At 34.4% G+C, this 21,280-nt stretch overlaps 3 protein-coding genes and 2 long non-coding RNA genes across 6 annotated transcripts; 2 read left to right on the top strand and 3 right to left on the bottom strand.

Annotated features, from left to right (window-relative positions):
• Positions 1 to 428: 428 nt before the first annotated feature.
• On the top strand, positions 429 to 4,819 carry trmt61b (tRNA methyltransferase 61B). The gene is made up of 7 exons (XM_058749071.1): positions 429 to 1,508; positions 2,443 to 2,545; positions 2,699 to 2,889; positions 2,993 to 3,084; positions 3,634 to 3,827; positions 3,985 to 4,068; positions 4,219 to 4,819. The coding sequence occupies exons 1-7, from the start codon at positions 828 to 830 to the stop codon at positions 4,251 to 4,253; spliced, it is 1,380 nt and encodes a 459-aa protein (XP_058605054.1). The 5' UTR covers positions 429 to 827; the 3' UTR covers positions 4,254 to 4,819.
• On the bottom strand, positions 4,816 to 8,022 carry spdya (speedy/RINGO cell cycle regulator family member A). 2 transcript variants are annotated; one of them, XM_058749073.1, is made up of 7 exons: positions 7,871 to 8,022; positions 6,532 to 6,775; positions 6,285 to 6,343; positions 6,102 to 6,187; positions 5,444 to 5,615; positions 5,046 to 5,346; positions 4,816 to 4,895 (listed from the first exon to the last, which is right to left on the bottom strand). In XM_058749073.1, the coding sequence occupies exons 2-7, from the start codon at positions 6,734 to 6,736 to the stop codon at positions 4,834 to 4,836; spliced, it is 885 nt and encodes a 294-aa protein (XP_058605056.1). In that variant the 5' UTR covers positions 6,737 to 6,775; positions 7,871 to 8,022; the 3' UTR covers positions 4,816 to 4,833. The 2 variants fall into 2 exon arrangements, with proteins under 2 accessions (XP_058605056.1, XP_058605055.1); XM_058749072.1 differs by lacking the exon at positions 7,871 to 8,022 and adding an exon at positions 7,052 to 7,246.
• A 3,803-nt stretch (positions 8,023 to 11,825) lies between these two features.
• LOC131523064 (uncharacterized) lies at positions 11,826 to 14,102 on the bottom strand. Its single transcript, XR_009266700.1, has 7 exons — positions 13,992 to 14,102; positions 13,743 to 13,837; positions 13,511 to 13,585; positions 12,457 to 13,249; positions 12,212 to 12,323; positions 12,036 to 12,122; positions 11,826 to 11,962 (listed from the first exon to the last, which is right to left on the bottom strand). It is a non-coding gene; the product is annotated as an uncharacterized LOC131523064 (long non-coding RNA).
• A 3,082-nt stretch (positions 14,103 to 17,184) lies between these two features.
• On the top strand, positions 17,185 to 21,280 carry LOC131523599 (uncharacterized). The gene is made up of 3 exons (XR_009266811.1): positions 17,185 to 17,243; positions 18,900 to 18,976; positions 20,891 to 21,280. It is a non-coding gene; the product is annotated as an uncharacterized LOC131523599 (long non-coding RNA).
• On the bottom strand, positions 18,325 to 19,572 carry LOC131523598 (antimicrobial peptide NK-lysin). Its single transcript, XM_058750100.1, has 4 exons — positions 19,425 to 19,572; positions 18,847 to 18,950; positions 18,677 to 18,748; positions 18,325 to 18,589 (listed from the first exon to the last, which is right to left on the bottom strand). Exons 1-4 carry the CDS (start codon positions 19,471 to 19,473, stop codon positions 18,413 to 18,415), a joined length of 402 nt encoding a protein of 133 aa, XP_058606083.1. The 5' UTR covers positions 19,474 to 19,572; the 3' UTR covers positions 18,325 to 18,412.

Raw genomic sequence — 21,280 nt, 5'->3', positions numbered from 1 at the left:
TAAACTTAAACAATTATTAAGTTTATGTCTATTAAACCTTGTTTAAGTTATTTGGCACACCTTAAAGATGCTTCAAGTATCCCTCATTACTCTGACCCTTAATAACTTCTTTTCTTTTAAAAAGCCTATTTTATTTTATTTTATTTTATTATAACAAATGTCTTTTAAATTAGTTCAGTCATTTGTTTGTTTTTGCAAATAATTTTTTTATTATTATTTTTTTAATTATTTGTGAATATTATATAAGAAAATAATGTCCTAGAGTAATCATATAAGCCTCATAAATAGCTATAATTTCTCCTTTAACGATATATATCGTTAGGAAACTGAATCAGGTAAATAACAGAAAAGTCTGAACGCTATTTGTCAAGTTTATTATTGTACTAATGAAGACAAAGAAAGAAACCATCTACCGGTCACCAGGTAGTACTGCATCTGTCAGTGACGTCCTTTTCATCATGGCGGCGCCCAGCGAGAATCATGCTTGCACTGATAAATTGTTTTTCTTCTAACAAATTGGACTAAATCAAGCTAAGTTGCCACTTAAACTAGTATCTAGCCAGTAAATAATTATATATCGAATTACTTATGACAGGTAGTTTGAAATAATTTGTTTGTGTTTAACAAAGGTTATTGAATAGAGGTAGTTTTTAGTGTATTGTATAATGCATGTTTTGTCTGTTTCTACCAATATGTCTATTCTGGTCAGTGTAGAAGCGTTTAAGTAGCTGCTGTGTGTGATGTTTCTGATCACTGTGTGGTGAGAACCAAACCATCAAAGTGTGTCATCTTCATCCTTCAAGTTATTCTCCGTTGAGCTAAAAACCATGACAGTTTCACTACATTTGGGTGTCTCATTCATGACTCGTAAATTTACCAAAGCTTGTGTCATATGTTTAGAGAGACATAATGTGGTTCACAGTAAACAATTTCTCTTTGCTCTGAGAAACTTTGGGACTGGCCCAGATGATTCTGACAGAGAGGACAGTAGCTCAGATGCTCCTGCATCCACTTTCCCACAGTTGTCCCGAAGAGCTTCTTTGTTTGGAAGGCGTCGACCTCTGTCCCCACTGGAAAGGGTCAGTCAACTTCTGCCTGAAGACACATTAAGTCAAGAGGTTTGGGCTCTACGGGACACTAGAAACACTGAGGTGGAACAGGACAGTCAGAGTCTGGGGAAGGAGCGAGAAGAAGCAATAGAGGCATCTCAAGGATCTTTTGCTCCACATCATGTTTGTGTTCCTGGGGAAAGGCCACTATGTTTTGGAGAGACTTTGCTGGCTGAGTTCAGTCGAAAGAGACGTTTAGAATTTCGGAAGATGTTCCAGCTAAAGGAGGGACTGAAGCTCCATAGTAACTGGGGATTAATAGCTCATAATGACATGGAGGGGGGACCTGCTGGAAGCGTCATACGCACTTCAATGGGAATCCCGATTGTCATTCGTCGACCCGGTCTGGATGAGTTCACTCTCTTCATGAAGAGAGGGCCAGCTATTGCATACCCTAAAGTAAGAAGTAAACATCACAAAACATCAGTCAGTCATCTACACATCAATGAATCAGTAGTATCTGCATTCTTATCATGCAGGTCAATGACGTGATGCTTATTAAATCTGGTCATTTTTTTGAAAATCCATTAAAAATGCAATTCATACATGCAATGACTTAAGTGTTTAACCTTTTCTATAATGAACATGCTTTCACTTTCTATATTAAATTAATTTTGGTGTTTGTTTTGGTACCTTTAAAGTTGTCCAAATGAAGTCCTTAGCAATGCATATTACTAATCAAAAAATACGTTTAATATAAATATAAGTTTATATATTTACGGCAGGAAATTTACAAAATATCTTCATGGAACATGATCTTTACTTAATGTCCTAATGATTTTTGGTATAAAAGAAAAATCAATAATTTTGACCCATACAATGTTTTGTTGGCTATTGCATACACTTGTGCTACTTATGACTGGTTTTGTGGTCCAGGCCTCCAAGGTCATATATGGTGTTTTTAAAATAATTCTACTCACCAGTGTTGATTACAAGTGGTTGTAACGCATTTTAAATTTTTAGAAAAATATATTTTAAATAAATGCTTTTTGAACTTTCTATTAAAAAGGCATTATGGTTTTCGCAGAAATATTAAGCAGCACAATTGTTTTCAACTGTGATAACAGTAAGAAATGTTACTTGAGCATCAATTCTGAAGGATCATGTGACACTGGAGTAATGACTGCTGAAAATTCAGCTTTGTTTTTACGTAAAATAAATTACATTTGAAACACATTGAAGTAGTTATATTAAATTGTAGTTATATTTCATATTATGTACATGCATTTAAGGTGTAGGGAAACAATATTACTTTTTACTTGATGGTTACATTTTACTTGAAGTTTAATGGCAATGAAAACAAACGAGTGTCTCGGATCTTGTTCCCATGCAGGACGCCAGCGCGATGTTGACCATGATGGATGTGACTGAAGGAGATTGTGTTCTGGAATCAGGCTCTGGATCTGGTGCCATGAGCCTCTTCCTGTCCAGGGCAGGTGTGCGATTCTTCCGCTGTCTTCTATGTATTTATAAACAGTAATAATGAGTCACCTGATTATGAGGTTATGGGTGACATTGTCCTGCAGAAATATGTTACAGGTATGCTATTGCGATAATCACTCTGCATTCATGTATGTCTGTGTCATCAGTGGGTTATAAAGGAAGTGTTTTGAGCGTGGAGATAAGAGAGGACCATCACAGATGTGCTTTATTAAACTACCAGCGTTGGCGGTCCTCGTGGAGTCTTCGGCGAGGAGAGGAATGGCCTGATAATGTTCACTTTCACCATGGAGATCTCATATCTGCCGGACCTCTTCTGGCAGGGCGAGGTTTCAACTCTGTGAGGAGCCACACCCTGTGATGTGTTTTATATTTTTAATATTATATATTATTATATCCGAATCATTTGCTTGTCTGTATATGAAAGACGTTTTGTGTGTTAGGTTGCTCTGGATATGGTTAATCCACATTTGGCTTTACCTGCTGTGGTTCCTCACCTCCATCCTGGATCTGTGTGTGCTGTTTATCAAGCAAAGTAATACAAAACTGTGCATATATGAAACATCAGTGTAAATTATACATACACTACCAATTTTAAAGTGTGGGGTCGATCATTTTTTGTTTTTGTTTTTATTTTTTGAAAGAAGTCTCTTATGCTCAACAAGGCTGCATTTTTTTTTTATCAAAAATTAAGTAAAAACAATACTGTCAAATTTTTTTTATATATTTTGCAAAGCTGAATTTTCAGCATTATTACCTCAGTCTACAGTGTCACATGATCCCTCAGAAATAATTATAATATTCTGATTTGGTGCTTAAGAAACATGTATTATTACTATCAATGCTGAAATCAGTTTTTGCTTATTAATATTTTTGTGGAAACCATGATACGTTTTTATCTTTTATGTATAAAAAGTTCATAAGAAAAGCATTGATCTGAAATAGATACCCTTTGTAACACTGTAAATGTTTTTACTGTCCCTTTTGTTCAATTTAATGCACCCTTGCTGAATAAAAAAACAACTTACTGACAACAGCATTTTTGAAGGGTGAATTTTGAATGTTTTCCTAACTTTGTCACCAGTATCACACAGGTCATTGATCTGATGGAGGGTCTGCGATGCTCTGCCCTTCCTCTGGTGTGTGAACGCATTGTTGAGGTTCAGTACAGGGACTGGCTTGTTGGCCCGTCACTCAAAAAAGATGGCACATTTAACAAACGAAAAGCTCCTCAAGATAATGATGATGACAAAAGTGAGCCAAATGAAGACACAAAAGGTGACTTCTTTCATAACTTGGTCATTCATCTAATGTTTAGTGCTTAACTTTTGTTTTGTTTCATACAGTAGAGACATACAGTGTTGTTTATTACACAAAAATCCAAACATCAGTGCAAATCACTCACAGTTAAGATTTAAACGATGCTCTATTTAAGGGGATTTGAATTGTCAAGATCCGGTGACGTTTGGAGATGTCCCATACATTGCACGTCCTCATCCTGAACAGACTGGTCATACAGGTGAGTCAGCTCTTCATTTTTGTGTGTAGTTCAATGTTTAATGAGAAACACTAGTAATCCTAAACCTTTTTAAGCACTTTGTATGTAATTGTGCATGAAGGTATTTTTAAGAATCCTATTAATGTCTGATTTTAATGTGTTTCTTTTCAGCCTTCCTCGTAAAACTACGAAAGATTTTGAAATAGATGTTCCACATTTAATGTCTGCAAGAAGAGAACAAAGCTACTTTGTCTTATATGCTGTAATAATAAACTTGTACAATAAAAAGACAATATTTTATTGCACGTTTTCCTTTCATGCTCTTGACTACTTAAGCCAAAATATAGAGAATCTATATGCTCCATTCATGGACTACATTTCATAGGTGTTTATTTATATTTATATCAGCCAAATGTTATACTTAAGACAGACTTAATCCTGCCATGTTTAACATCTAAATATTTCATTCACACTTACGTCTAAGACATAAGAGAGTAACAAAGTGCACACCAAAGAAATAGCAAAGTACTTTGTACAACAATAAGGAATAAATAGTGATGAGTATTATGATACAGTAAAATACATGTACAAACCTTCACATAGTATTTTCTGACATATTCTTTACATCTTATATTAACAATGTACATGGCTATTACCCTATTCACACCAATGCTGCACATTTCTCATTAGGTCAGTTTAGAGACACTCTGTTCTGGCCCTCAGACAACTGAAGTGCATCTGATATGTTCAACAGGCATATATGATCTGTTTGATGTTGCTATCGAGCTACTCCTCACTGATCCAGTCCATTGAATGATCCTGACATGCATCACTTCCTGTAAATGTACCTGTAAAAAAAAAAAAAAAAGAGAAGAAAAGAAAAGCCAATGGTAAATATTTCTACAGAGGCACTGGTATGGATCATATGAAACAATTTCAGCTGATGCCAAGGTAAAACTTTTTGTAACTCCACAAGAGGGCACCACACACTCATTCACCTGATTTAGTCATGCAATTACAGGTGTGCCGAGCTTTGGGCATCTTACTGGGCCTGTGTGAAGCTTGGGCCTTGTGTGCAGTGGCCTTCAGTGGCACAGATGAAGAGCGGGCTCCAGTAGAGGATGGACGAGGTACAGGACGAGCAGAGGTCTTGGCACAGAGAAAACAAGGCTCTGGGGAAGCAGAGGGCCCACGGGGAATGAGGATCTCCTCACGGTTTTGGTACAGTCTCTGAGCTCCACTGTGATGCTCTGCACGCTCACGCTGCCAGATAAAGTGAGATGGCACAATAGCCATAACCTGAAATCATGCATCAAGCACAACTTGACTTAGAGCTATTTTTCAGAACCAGACACCTATGAAATGCTTTATAGTGCATGTTTAGTGAACTGCATACCTCCTCACAGCATCGTCTGCTGACAGCCGCTCTGTACTCTATGCGTGCCCACAATTGGTCTCTTTGCTTTAGGAATCGTGGGAAATGTTTCCTCCAGCTCTTTCCCAGAGCCCAGGGGAAGATCTCATATTTGGTTTCCTCCTCATCCTCTTCCATAGTGTTTGCCAAATAGCTAGAGTATGAAAAATTGAGCACTTGGACTGTAGGAATTAAGGCTGTATTCATAAATAGGAGTCTTCTGTCACACTCATAACATATTGCAGTTCAACTGAAGAACTTTAAAATGAACATCATATTAGTAAAAAAAATATGAATTACCAATTTAGTGAAAAACTGTAAAAAGAATGTGTCCTTGCATGACCCATCACATATGATTATATTTTATAAAAATAGTTTTGTACATATTTTTCTTATTAGTAATGTAGGGTGTTTTTTGGTAGCATTGTTTTAAGTGTCACATGTTACCCTGACGGTGGTGTTTTGTGTTTGTGTGTGAAGTTGTAAAACATACAGACTGTCAGTAAAACTAGAAACACTGTTTGCTTGTTTTTTTTACAGTGAATTTCTGGCAACTACAGCTGCCAGATTTTCACCATAAATTTAACTTCTTTTTTTTTTTTTTACAGTGTACAGAACATCCACAGAATGATCAACTCACAGGGCAAGGAAGAAGTTCATTCTGCTGTGTTCAGTGATACTGAAGCGAGCCCTCCTGAAGTACACGAATGTCATAGCCAACAAATACTATATGAAATAAAGACAGATAATTGAGATTAGAGACACAGCTGCCTATATTCTAAATTCAAAACTGACCACAATACATGAAAAAATGTCTTGCTACCTTGTCTGTAAGTTTACAGCAGCAGTCCATCCACAGAAAGTCCTGTATTAGATCATCATCTGAGCCAGACAACAAATCAAAAAGGTTTTATTCTACAGAATCATGTCTAGATATATATCTTGATATTTCTGATTTAAGCTAGTAAAAAACAAAGCTGGTGTAAAAGTGATCCAGTTTACTGTTTTGTTATGGGATACATAAGGTGACATTTAGTTTATAAGGCTGGCAGCTGTTCTGCTGAACCCACCGAACAGTCTGAAGAAGGCGGCCATCTCCTGCCTCTGGATCAGCAGGGTCGGCCCGGGGGTCTTTCTGCGCGGCAGCTGAGATGAATCTGCCTGGTTCCGAGCCGCTGGGTTCGGCCTCGATCTCCGCTGACCCCGCCGGATCTGCAGACTGTGAGCAGGTCCAGACGGGGCGCTTTCTGCCCACGGTCGGCTCAGTTTAATCATATTTAAATGATTAAATCAGCCGATTATACAGAACTGCCACTGTGTACATATTATAATTAAACAATTATTTGTTATTTATTTTAGTATAGAAGACATGCGTATTTATTTATGTTACTCCTGTTTGTTTATAATTCCAGATATAAGCAATTTAACGTTCCGTCTTAAAATCTATCACCTAAATAACGATAAAAATGACTCCTAACACTCCTATATAACTCAAACTTAAGCCTAAATGCTTATATGCTGAACTTTATGTGGTAATGATATTTTTTTTTACACCTATATGAGCGAGTTTTCACTGTAAACAAGATTTACCTCAGTTTAAAAAACCGCGACTCGGTAATTATGACACGCGCTCTCCCAGCGGTGTTAAGATCGACTACTGGAGAATGTAAGAATTAAGTTTAGCTGATGTGTATAACATTAAGGATAATTTAATGTGACTTAAAACCAAAATGTTAAATATTTCAAACTGGAAGTCACGCTATTCGCGCGAGCGCGCACGTGCACTTCCGCTCCCTTGGGCAGCGCGGGAATTGTGTCAGCAGTCACATGGTCAAATATTCTTCAATCAGAGGACAGAACACTTATGAATATAAAAGTGCAATTTGGTAAAATTTGGGAAAGATATGTGCTACATGTCCTATTTAAAAAAAAATGCTGTTTTACTCTAAAAAACGTTGGGTTATTTACTGTACCCAATATCTGGGTTAAACATGTTGGGTCGCTTTGTTGGGTTATTCCTGTGTTTATTGGGTTATTTCAACAACAACGCAACTAGTTGGGTTAAAATTTAAATTCCAACGGTCGATTGGTGCAACTGCGACAGATGATTAAATTAATGGTGGTAAATTAATATGTGTGCGTAATGTTTTTCGTTACAAAGTGTCTTCATGCCCTGACACAATAATATTTCTGTTTTTCCTACGAGTTTGTTTACATCTCCCCTGTTGACTGAAACTTTAATTCGTTTTTTCTGCACTCTTGACTAACGACACGAGCGCTTGTAGCAGATCGATTTCAAACGTATAAAAAACGTTTTCCTTACTTTTTCTGTTCGTCTCGACAATTTTGGGGGATTTTTTTAAATTTTTTACATAACTTACATTTCAGATATTAAGCAGAAGCGCTCACCTTGAAGACCAGCGGAGCCTCTTTCGTGGTGTCGCGTCCACTCTGAGTGAAGGTATGTCGCCATTTTATTCAAATGTAATGTCCTTTCCCCAGGAAACTACAGTGTAAAGTTAAAACACTACGAAACACGCAGAAATTAAGCATTTTATTATCTCTTAAGTTGCTGGTTACCAGAGCAATCATGTAGTGATTATTTTCACCAACAGAGGGCGCTGCGAGCTACACTGATTACACGCGCCGCTTCTTCAGCCACGAAGAACTGAACATGGAAGAGAGTGGGGCATTGTTATCATCAATTATCAAAAGATACCGTTATCGGTTTCAAGGTATAGTCACATACAAACTGTTCATGTTAAATTAAATTAATACTGATTGTATGTACTATATTAGGGTCTGAACAGGATGCTGGATTTTACAAAATTTTTACTATACCACTTGGATGAAAGTGCACTCTGATGTGGATAAATGAAAATACAACTAAATAATTGGACATGCAGCTATTACATTTTCAGAATGTAATTACATTTTATGCTCAAAAAGAAGCTTAAATGCAAAATAATAAGGCTAATTAAAGGTGAATTTCCAAAAACAAACATAATCATATTTGAAAAGTTAAAAAAGTTTGTATTATATATGCACTGCATGTAACAGTTTGTGAAAATGAAAATATGATTGTACACTAGAACTTGTTTAAAATATTTAAGTAGTTTATATTTGTTTTATTTATCATGTTCTCATATTTATTTTTGTAATGTGTTTGTGTGAAGTCATAACCTTGTAATAATGTAGTACTGTTTTAATCTGTTTGCTATTTGGAATGATTTATGTTTAATATTTTTCATAGTGTGATTTTTGGTGTACTGTATTAAAACCAGTTAGTTAATTAGAATAATATATGGAACCCACAAAACCATAAAAAAATGCATGTCTCTGTTTTTCAATTGATAGATAATAACAAGTGAGATTTTAATTATATTTTCAACACTGAAGTAGGAAATGTAGTCATCTTATGTTAATGTTTGATTTTAACTTCCATTTCTTTGTTAATTTTAGATTACTCTGGACTAAGGTATATTATACCCACATGTCAGGGATAGATAGACTTTGAGCTCTAAAGGGCATGGAGAGATGAAGAGAGCCTTGGTTGGATCTTCCGGATGTTTCTTCTGGTGAGAAAATCCTGCTCTGTATTTCATGCCAAATTGTAATATTTTACATTATGTACTGACAAGCACACCAACACACACTTAAAGGGTTATTTCACCCAAAAATAAAACTTTTGTTCTCATTTATTTGTCCTCGTGTTATTGCACATCTCTATGAGTTTCATTTTTCTGCTGAATACAAAATATATTTTACTTTCATAGTATTAATAAAAACACATTCTACAAAATCTTTTGTGTTCAACAGAAGACAGAAACTCATACAGGTTTGGAACAACTTCAGGTTGAGTAAATAATGACAAAAGTATTCCTTTGAGCAATTGCACACAAACAATAGTACTATGAAGGTGTTTTACATAGCTGAGTTAAAGGAGAAGTTCACTTGCAGAATAAAAAATTCCTGATAATTTACTCACCCCCATGGTGGCCAATGGTATGAAGGTCCAAACTACAGTTTAGGTGCAGCTTCAAAGGGCTCTACATGATCCCAGCCAAGGAATAAGGGTCTTGTCTAGCGAAATGATCAGTCATTTTCTTAAAACAATAAACATTTATATACTTTTTAACCACAAATGCTCGTCTTGAACTAGCGCAACCTCACACATTACATAATCACACATGCATGACATTGGTGGAAGTACCGACCCAGTGTTTACAAAGTGAACGTGCAAAGAAAATCAAATGCCCTTTACAAAAAAGGTAAAACAACAATGTTGAACGATTTTGAATTTGGAGGAGAAAATGAGATGGAGTTTTTCACCCTACCCTAACTTTTTGAACCAGAGTACACACATGAAGAACTAACCACACGTGACCTTTTTTCAACATGATTACGTAATGCATGAAGACATACATGCGCATCACAGAGCTAGTGTAAGACAAGCATTTGTGGTTAAAAAGTAGATAAATGTTATTTTTTTTAAGAAAAATTATTCTTATTGTTCGGCTGGGATTGTGTAGAGCCCTTTGAAGCTGCATTCAAACTGCAATTTGGACCTTCAACCTGTTGGCCACCATAGAAGTCCACTATATGGAGAAAAATCCAGGATTGTTTTCCTCAATAAACGTAATTTCTTTGTACTTAATTTGTATTCTGGAAGTGGACTTCTCCTTTAAGGCTGCCTGTGCCAGCTCAAAATTCTCTGTATAGATGCAATGCAGCATAAAAGGTAAACTAAATTCCAGCTCTGACCCGTTTCATAATCTGAGTATGCACTTGTAATTCTGTAAATGCATTTATGCCCTGAGAGGCATTAAACAGTATTGTAAAGACACATAAATGCCACTTTCAGAAGTGCTTTTGTGCCATCTTTATAGTGTGAATTTGGCATTAGACTCTAGATCATGTATGAGGCCACAGATAACCACAGCCTGCTGATATAGAGTCTAACAGCACAATTACGAGTGATATAGCTTTTACATAACTTAAATTTCATTCAGTATGTCATTGATACACTCACATTACCACCCACTAGTTTAACAATGTAACATGCAGAAAGAGTTCAAAAATTCGCACACCTGTCTACAATGATACAAACACAACTCTTGTAACACACGGCTAATCAAATTGATATATAACAGACATTAATCCATTATTACAACAGTAAGAAATCAAATGAAAAACTGCTACCATGGCTTAGAAAAGATCCCCCTTCCCCATTCTTGTTTGGAGATTAACCCATTGTTTTTTTTCTATTTAAGTTGGTCTTGGAGATTGCATTAAAGTTGCAGTAAAACCCTGCCCGATATCCTCCTTCATTGCCATACAAAGTGGGTAAGTGCATCATTTATGACAAAACATTTTTGGGTATTATTTGATCCGATGTATGTGTGCATATTTACCATTTTAAATTTCTGTTTAAGGGTCGGAACAAATTTCATTCTGTATTTGGAGGAGGAGGAGCAACCAAGGCAATTCCCTCATAATCAAGCCTTCATTATTGTGGGAGAAATGGCATTGAAGCAAGGCCGTCTTTTTTACAAGCAGTTGATACATGCTTTAAATTATTTTACATTTTGAACATTGAGTATACCAAACCTTTTGCAACTGTAATTGCATTGTCTGTACTAGCTTTGTTCTGTTTGTTTGTGAATTTATATTTATCTTGTAAACTGAAACAATTGCATATAACCTAATGTGATAAGGAAATAATAACACAATTTCAACCAGTCATTTAATTTAATAGAAGTATTTGCAACTTTTAATGTAATGGAAATAAAGCATTTTCCATATATTTGTATGCTGTACATTATTATTTATTTACATAGCAATAATAATGATGATGATGATTATAATGATAATAATAATAATACCAGGATGGTTAAAGCATTTTAAAACATTTTGGCCAAATAACCCAACAAATTAGTTATTTTATAACCCAATGCATTGGGTAAAACTTATTACCCAATCCATTGGGTTAAAATAACCCAACATTAGGTAGGTGCTATAGTAACCCACCATTGGGTTATCTGTTGGGTCATTTTTAACCCAATTATTTTTAGTGAGTATAAATACATTTTTCAGCAAATGCAAATAAAACCCAAGTTTTATTATTTAAGGGGTTAATGAACAAAAGCAGTAAATATTCCAAAAAACAAATTTATTGCATCTTTGTTGGTTATTAGATTTTGCTTATGATTGTTATATAATGCACACAATAAAAATAACACCGCACTAACTGCATTGGAAAAAAAGTATAGCAACATCAAACAGACGGCATGCAGGCTTATTTAGTAAACTATGTGGAAAATAATTTGGATCATCACGACAGAGCAATACATTGATTTATTTACACATGCTCAAATGGTGACAGGTTTGTTCGCTATTACCAGGAAACAGTAGATGAAGTATCATGAATTGGTATTTGTAAGCATTGTGCTCACAGATGTGTTCAAGGATTTTCATTGCTTTGCACACTGCCTGTATTTCCTGAAAGAAAAACATTTAATTAAAGATGGGTAGGCCTTTTCAAGTAAAATATAGGCTAGAAGTTTTAGTTTACCTTTTTAATCTCATGGAGAATCACACCCTTGATCTCATGAATTGACTTCTTGCAAATCCAGCACATAATGGCATTCATCTCAGAGTTCTGAGGATAGTTCAAATGTGAGAAATGCAAGGGAAAAATTTGATATAATTAACTTTTAATTTATTGCATTACATTGCGCATCAGTTTACCTCTATGTTCAATTCATGACTCATTTTGAATTCTTCGGGAAGGTTCAGCTTTTTCTCTCCAGCATGCTTTTCCATTGTGCCTTGTTAGTTATGCTGCTACACCCAACAATAACTGAACCACAAAAACAGATGACACTTGTGAACAGAATTTGATGAATATGATTCTAATAATTGAGTAAATGCAAATCAATGAACAAGCCAAAGAAAAAAATCTAAGTTGAATTCAATTAGTTCTTCAAACTCACCTGAGCATGCGACAAGCAGTCCAAAATGAACAACAGGCGACATTATTCTTCAAATCCTCTACTTAATAAGATGCTTAGCTAAAACACATCCGCTTTCTTCAAGATTTCAGACGATTTTCAGTTGAAGTGATACTTTTCACACTCTATATCTCTCTTGTGTTTGTCTGTGCTCCTCTTCTTCACAGTTACGAAGAACGCTGAAGATAATAAATGTCTATGCAAGTGTTTTGGAGTGCTGATGTTCAAGGCACCAAAGCCACTGTGGGTGGACCAAAGTGTCAAAGTGTGTTCCTAAGAGCTCCTGTCAGCATTTTCTACACTGACTGTCTCTTCAGTTCACCTAACCATCAGTAATATTGTTCCTGAATTCTTGAATTGATTAATTGATTTTTGATGTATTGAATTAAAACTGGTTTAGAGATATTAAATCACTAAATGACATTAAATCCTTTTCTCTTAATGTAAGTGTATTTTAGATGTGTTTTCAAAAAAATTAAAATAAAAAAATACAGAATGAATCACCTGCTCATGCCACTTTTGCATTCAAACATTTATTAGCTCATGCTTCTGCCAAAACATACAAGTGAGCAATCTTATCTAAAGAGCTGGTACTTTGATTGACTTGTTATAGGTTTAATCAATCCCAGAATTAGCACATTTTGTACTTGACGCAGGATTTGCGAGGGGATAGTCCTGGGAAAAATCCTTTGAAAACCTTTTTTTTAATCTTTTTGGCAAGTATTTTACATGGTGCCCAGAGCAATTTGTTGGCACGGCATATAGCGTTTATTTTCTGAGTGGGGAAACAGAGAATAAGATGGTTTTAATAAAGTAAACTTAAATCAGTACATCATTTACTGTGAACAGTTTCACAGAGAAAATTAATAATAGAACTGTGACCATAATATGACTAGTAACATGATATTTCCAAGGATGGCTTAGAAAATCGCATTATAAACATTATCTCCCATCCGTTTTTGAATAAATATATAACTAAAATGCACAAATATTGAGATTCAGGAATTAAAAATGCAAAAAATAAGTAAAAATGTACCTTGTCAATCAGTGCATTTATTATGGGTAAATATTTCGCTAGTGTATTCAAACATATACAACATTTTATGGCCATCTAGAAAGAGAGATTACAATTAGATGCAAATAAAAAAAATAATAAAGGGTCGTGATCAAGAGGAATGTATGCACACTAACCGACCATATTGTGTGCAACATTTTACTTTTTAAACATGATAAAGATTTAAAGACGACAACATATTCACAGATATTACCTTGGAAGGATTACAAGTATCGTCCTCATTGTCTTGGGAGGTGACTGCCTGTCGAGTATCATTAATGGCCTCATATGGAGAACTCTCAGCAGCAGCTGCACAAAATATAATTTCATATAAACTACATTATAATCGTTACATTCTGACTAAATGCAATCCTGGTTTAGCATCCCACTAAAACTCAACATTTTTTGACAAGATCAAGTGAATATGTGCCAAACAAGTGCTAAAACATTTCTAATATCTTACCAAAGAGAATCATGAATAATCCAAAAATAAAGGACAGATACATTGTAATTCCTTTTTTCTATTTGTTTATTTCAAAGTGACAGTGCACTTTTTTTTTTTTTTTTTGTCTTTGGTTTTGCTGATGTGAGCAAAGACAAAGCTGTTAAATGCAAGTGTGAAGCAAAGTCAGTTAAACCCACATCTAACCCGGGACCAACACTCCATATGTTCTTATGATGTTACAAAAGTATTCAGATGCAGAACACTATTATTATATTAGCCTGTTTGCAATCTGAGTCAAATTCCTTGTAGTATAATGAACCTAATTTGTCTGAAAACTGCAATCCTGTCTGTTTAGTGCTAAATTTCAAGGTCAGAAGCTTCAACAGTGTTCAAAATGTGTTTTACAGTAGTGTTCCCTAACAGTAAATTACAGTATAAAATAATACTATAATTTTAATGGGAACTATTCTTTTAAATAACTCAACATAATGTTCAATACCCAAAGTGGAACTGTGTGACTGAGAATGATGAGGAAACAAAATGATCAAGTTTAAAGTGTAAAACAACACTGTAAAAAGTGAAAGTTGACTTAACTTAAAAAAATTGAGGAAACCCGTTGCCTTAAAATTATTAAGTACATAATAATTTTTTTTTTTTAAAGTTAAGTGAACTTGACAATTCAAATAACTTATTTTTTAAATTATGATTTACTTAAAAAATTTAAGGCAACGGGTTTCCTCAATTTTTTTAAGTTAAGTCAGTTTATCACTTTTACAGTGAAAACAAAAAAAGTCACAGAATTTTGCATAGATTTTTTTTTTTTTACAGATGTGTACTGTACCCTCTTTACAAATCATTTGGCTACTATGGCATGAATTATTGGAGCTCAAACAATATCTGTTTGGTATGTCTTTACGAAATGAGAGACAACAACTTTTATGAACAAACAAAATGTCTTTTATTACTGTCAACAGAAAACAACCCTAATGAGAAAATCACATGAAAATTATTTGATTTTTAATGAGTATTTGATGTAAATCACCACAATCTTACACCTTACAGAGGACCCCCCCAAAAACACAATCTTCAGTACAATAAACATCCATCTATTAGAACATTTTAAAGGCATTTCTGATTAACTGCATTTTTTGATCTTATCATTTCTGCGGTCACATAACCTCAGCACTCTGCAGGTGCCCATAATAGTACGTCCAGGAAAAAGCACCCTCATTACTGCATTTTTGTATCCATTGGCTATAGAACAGCAGAGGGAACGTAAAAACCATATCGATTTGCCGCAGGTTTTATTGATTTGCTGAAAAGCAGAAATAAAAACAGTAGACCCAAAGGTCTCATTTTAGGAAACATTATGTCATGTATATACACACTTAAATTACAAATACACATGGCAGTGGATTGATATCAACTAACACTTAAATATTTTCTCCCAAAGAATGAAAAACAGATTTGTTAATGTAAAAACACATTTAAAATGAGCTAGTAACAGTCAATGTAAAAGTATCCCTTCAACAGCCATTGTCACAGTTGTTACTAACATAACTTTATCTTCAAACATGTGCCCCTTGGACTCCCACCAGGGAAGAGCTTGTGCAGTATGATGTCCCGATATCTCACTGCACGCTGAAGGCAGATCTTTCGAAAAGCCTCTATGAATTTGTAACAGACATGGTTTATCTTCTGTAAAAGAACAGGAAAAATGAACAGAATAAAACTTTAGGATTCAGAATTTAGAAAAAAGACAACTTTTGTTAGGCAAAACTATGTTTCACTGTCCATTTTATTTCTTACCTTTTTTAAAATCATTATAAGTCTTTTTTTTTTTTAAACAATTGTCTTTCACAAATGTAATTGAAATGCCCTTCCGTGACACAAGCTGTTGAGTGATTAAATTCACATTGATGTTACTACTTCTCACTATTATCTTATAATACTCATTTACTGTAATGTTTAAAGTGGCTAAACACAAACTTTACACCAGATTAAGATATGACTTTTGAGCATTTTCTCACTTATTGTAAAGTAAGGTTTTTATTGTTGTGAATCGTTATTCTGACTCATCATTATAACTGTGTAAATGCCATGATGATCCTGCTTTATATTATAATAAACTGTTAGTATACAGCTGAATGTTACCTGTGTCATCTGTTGATAGACTGTCGCCTTAGCCCGCTTTATAGCCTCTTGGCACACACAACAGAAGATGATGTTCGGCCGAACTTTCTGAATGTGAGACATGGGGAATGAGGTCAAAAAAATCAGAAAAATTATATTCAGTGATTTGAACGACATCTTGTGAGTCTTAAGCTAAATGGCCATATTAATGAATGAGTAGAATGGCACAGTGTTGTACATACCGGTAGATCATTTCCATAGCCGTCCATCAAACCGTTTAAGCTTTCAGAATGTGAAGGCATCTCTGGATCCCACCAAACAGAAAGCGCTTCATTTTTACTCTTTGCTAGGGCTTTTCAAGAAACTAACATTTTAATTCACATAAACTGAATGACGACACAGTATAAAAATCAAAGAATTTACACAGACCTAATATTTTTAGGAATAGTGCAGTTGTATCTTACCTGAGCAAGAGAACAGAAAAACCAAATATACGATTGGTAACATGGTTTCAGATACTTTTAAAATCATCAAGTACTGATTTCTTTCTCACTTTCCAATTTGTTTTCTTTAGCTCGCCAGCCTCTCTCTCTCTCTCTCTCTCTCTCAGTGTCTCTCTCTATACCCTTCTCTAAGAAAAGCCACAAGAACAGCCTGACCAGTGTCAAAAAGCTAAGTAAAATATGTGAGACTGTTGTAAGTATGTGTATGTCTTATGAAAGTTCATGAAATCCTGCATTTGAAGTCACTGATTAGGATGACAATTCTTGCATGTGTGACAGTGTTTAGGCCTATATCATAAAGAGAATATAAGAAAACCTGCACTTAAAATATGCACTTTTTTTTTTGGATGACTGAAAATGTGTTAGCTGTTTTTTTCACCTGGAAAGTTAAAGTGCTTACTCATGTCCTGTAAGGTGCTGACAATAAAGTTAAGCAATCCCACAACACCACAGTGCTAAACGGCCGCTTTTTTGTTGCTCTGTTAGACAGGCATTTGTTTTTTACTTTTAGAATAGCTTTATTTACTGTTTTTCTTTTAGCAAGCAATTAACAAAAGAAAAATGCAGCAGAAGCGATGAATCCAGTGGACAAAACAATACAAGAAGTGCATCCATTGCAGTAACATATAAAACGGTAGATTAATCTTTTTTCAATTTTAAATTCTAAAAGTACCGGAGAAGCATGCTATCCCTATCAATCATTAAGTGTTAAACTACAGCTACAAAGAGCTGCTAACTTAACTCCTGGAACAGTTCTTCTATAGTGGAAAGCGGCTGATAAGCATAAACTCAGTGAGAACAGATCATTTTCCCTCTGGTGTGCAGTTGATTGAAGTGGAAGTGATTAATAGTTCCTAAACATTTGGTGATTTAGGATGAATGTTCCTTTCAGGTCCATTTGTAGTACCATATGTTCAGTCATATTTAAGTTCTGATTTGGCTAATAAAGAACTTTTTTCTCTTTATGATTATGATTTAATGATTCTAATTCTAGATTTTTTACAAATACCACAATCTTTTTAACCTGGTGAAATGTTTAGTGTCACTAAATTAAATACATTTTTTAAGAAATGACTCTCCACATCATTGCTTTATCATCTGTCAAGAATTTAACATTTTTTTAAATAATTTTATAAGACTGGAATTCTGCATATTTTTCAATGTGTTTTTACCATATCACATATTTCTTAAAATGTACATGTAGTGAACTGGTGGTGAAACTGAAGTGATTTTCTCTTGGTCAGTATTTAACAAATGTGTTCACTGTATCAGTCACACACATACACACATGCTGGTATTTGTGGTTTACTGGGACTCTCCACAGGCGTAATGGTTTTTATACTGTACAAACTGTATGTGCTATTGCCCTACACCAACCCTACACCTAAACCTACCCCTTACAGGAAACTTTGTGCATTTTTAGATTTTCAAAAAAACACCATTTAGTATGTTTTTTAAGCCTTTTGAATTACGGGGACATAGGCAGTGTCCTCATAAACCACCTTTAAATTGTAATACCTCTGTCATACCATGTCATTAAACAAATTTGTGTCCCGTAAACCACAAATACCCCCCACACACACACACACAAACACACACACTGTTATAACTATAAAAACATTAACTATAAAAGCATATTTTGATATTTGCTCCAAAATCACCTGTAGGGGACACTCTTGGTTATTCCAAGAAAACTGAAAACAACTCACCAGAACTGATTATTATTGAGCTTTAATTTTATTGTCGTGTAACAAATTATAACATAAATGACAATGCAATTCTACGCTTGAAGCATTCACATTACTATATTGTTTGCATGTCCATCTGTTTGCACAGTTTTAATTTGATACAGATGGTCCCTGCTTTGTCTCCAGAGAGCAGATAAATGACCAGTTTATTTTTATATTTCTGCAAAAAACTTTTACAACCCCTTATTCGTATTTTTCCACAAATTCTATCAAGCTGCCGATTTATCTCCTCCTGCGAAAAGATGAGAAGAAATCAAGAACAAGGGAAAACATTTAACTCTTAACTAGTATGCTTAACATGCAAATATGTTTTACAAACCTTTGAAACTGTTTTTCCAACAAATTGTATCACTTTTCTAAGGATGGTCTTACAAGCACGACAAAATATAAACTGAGGGAGAGATAAAGGGAGACAGAACAATACTGTTAATGGAAAGAAATTTGTATTTTGCATTTTTCCTCTGAGTAAGTGAATACACTTTGTTTAACCTGTTTGTTCTCCATTGCTTTGTCATGATAACTGAACTCCATCTCCCTTGCAGGATTCGGATGGTCAAAGTGCTGAGACATTCCCATCTGAACATCTGAAATGCCTGAACATCACAATATGTTAAAACTGGTACAGAAGGGGAAGTATGACAATTACATTCATATTAGGGAACACTAGATGAATGTTATAGGAATTGGCATGGCAACAATTCAGTTTATTTGCATATGCCATAAAAAATTCCTCATGTTGTATAATACAATGTACATTGTTTGTTATTGTTGTCTAAATATTAAATGTTTATATAAACTGATATTAAATAAGAATGAAATAACATTTAAAAGAACTGTGGGAAAATACTACATTTAAAAATTGCTAATGATGAAAAAAAAAAAATCTGTGAAAAGTTAAAAGTTCATTAAAAACTTGACTCTAAAGCTTACCCTCATTAATTAAAAAAAAAAACTAATTTGCCTATTATGGTTGAGATCTTCAGGGTTTTTTAACATTTGGAATCCTGGGTTATAATTTGTTACTAGGAAAGAGTTAATTTTACACTGAATACAAGAGCAAATCTCACCTGAACAGAACAGAAGGGACGCCAGAAGAAAAACAAGTGATTTTGCCATCTCTGTAATAATCAGTATAGACAACTGCCTGCTGTTATGCCTCAATACTATATTTACATGGTAAATAAGGGAAGTTATAGAGAGGAGGTTCCGACTGCTAATGTTGATAAACTATAGTGCTGTCAGCTTCTTTCACATGAAGAAGGTTTTAACACTACCACCTCATGCCACTTCTGAAAAAGTGAGCTTATTTGTTTCAAATGTGCACTTATAGTGTATTTCATATCTTAAAAGTATTATTTTTAAGTTGTACTTAGATATTTCTTTTAAAAATGCCACTTAAGTGTATATAAAGAGAGAACACTTTCATGACCATTTCTTTAAGTATATTTGAAAAATGCACTTTGTAAAAATGACAAATTAAAAGTTTTAAAGTAGATTTTAAAAAATTGTTTTAATAATCTTAAAGCACACTAAAGCACATGTGAAAATCTTGATTATAAATTTAATTGCAATGCATTTTTCAATACTTAAAGGGATAGTTCACTCAAAAATGAAAATTACCCCATGATTTACTCACCCTCGAGCCATCTAAGGTGTATATGACTTTCTTCTTTCAGACAAATACAATTGGAGTTATATATATATATTTTTTTTTTAAAAGATCCTGGCAAGTTTTATAATGGCAATGAATAGTGGTCGGGATTTAGAAGCAAAAAAAAAAAAGTGCATCCATCCAAAATAAAAAGTGCTCCACATGACTCTGGGAGGTTAATAAAGGCCTTCTAAAGTGAATCGATGCATTTGTGTAAGAAAAATATCCATATTTAAAACTTTATATACCATAATCTCTAGCTTCTGCTAACTGTCGTTCCTGCGGATCATGTAGGATGGAAACAAAAAGTATAACACATTGAATTAAACATGAAATTTTTAAGTAGAAAGACTGAAATAGTATTTTATTTTTAAAACTTACTACAGTAGTCTTTATTTACAAACATCCTCTTTTCATGTCATATATATATAAATATAATTCACTTAATTCAGTTATCAAATAAACATTCAAACGGCATGGCAGTTGCTAAACCTCTCTTAATCAGATATTATAAGGAATATGACTAATTTGTAAGTCTTTCTTCTCACTATTCCACATTCCATTGCTAATTAAATTAGTATGCATGCATGATTTAAAGTCATTTAGTTTTGTATCCATTGAACAGACACTTGTTACCATATTTTGTCTATGCTTTCAAAAGCAAGATGTTATATACAAACCCATGTGGCTCCTAAACACTAGGAAACATTAGTTTATGTACGTTAATATTCTCCTCAAAGCATGAATATGCAATCTGCACATAAACAAAGCAAAATGACTTTTATATTAGTGCATTCTCTTCATAGAAACCCCAAATACTGCCTTCGGGGATTTTAATCATGTTTCGATCTCTCATCATCCATTTTTTTTCTTGGTTTGTAGACAATTGGACCAAAGATGCCCTGGAGAATTTATATTCCAGTGTCAAGAAAGCACAGCATAAAGGTGGAACTTGCACAGTGCATGTATACGTGGCATTGTTTTGAACAGCACCAGCGATCCCACGAAGACGTTCTACCAGTCTGTAATGAGCACCGTGTTAGCTGGCTGAACACCTCCGTGAAGTTGGCACCCCATAAAAAGAATTGCATGGTATGCATTTAACAGCTAATATTATTATATTAAAGTTTTTCTGTCCCCCTTACAAAAGATTATTCATCACACCGCATAAGAAAACAAAAAGGACATAACGGACTGTAGAAAAAGTGCTCAAAGATAAAATAGCCTTAAGCTAATGAATGTGTGCATACCAGGACAATTAAAAATACAATA

This window comes from Onychostoma macrolepis, chromosome 17 (genome assembly GCF_012432095.1).
Source record: "Onychostoma macrolepis isolate SWU-2019 chromosome 17, ASM1243209v1, whole genome shotgun sequence".
In the NCBI taxonomy this organism is placed as follows: domain Eukaryota; kingdom Metazoa; phylum Chordata; class Actinopteri; order Cypriniformes; family Cyprinidae; genus Onychostoma; species Onychostoma macrolepis.
The sequence above is the reverse complement of the archived record's forward strand: the minus strand, read 5'-3'. Positions and strand labels throughout refer to the sequence as shown.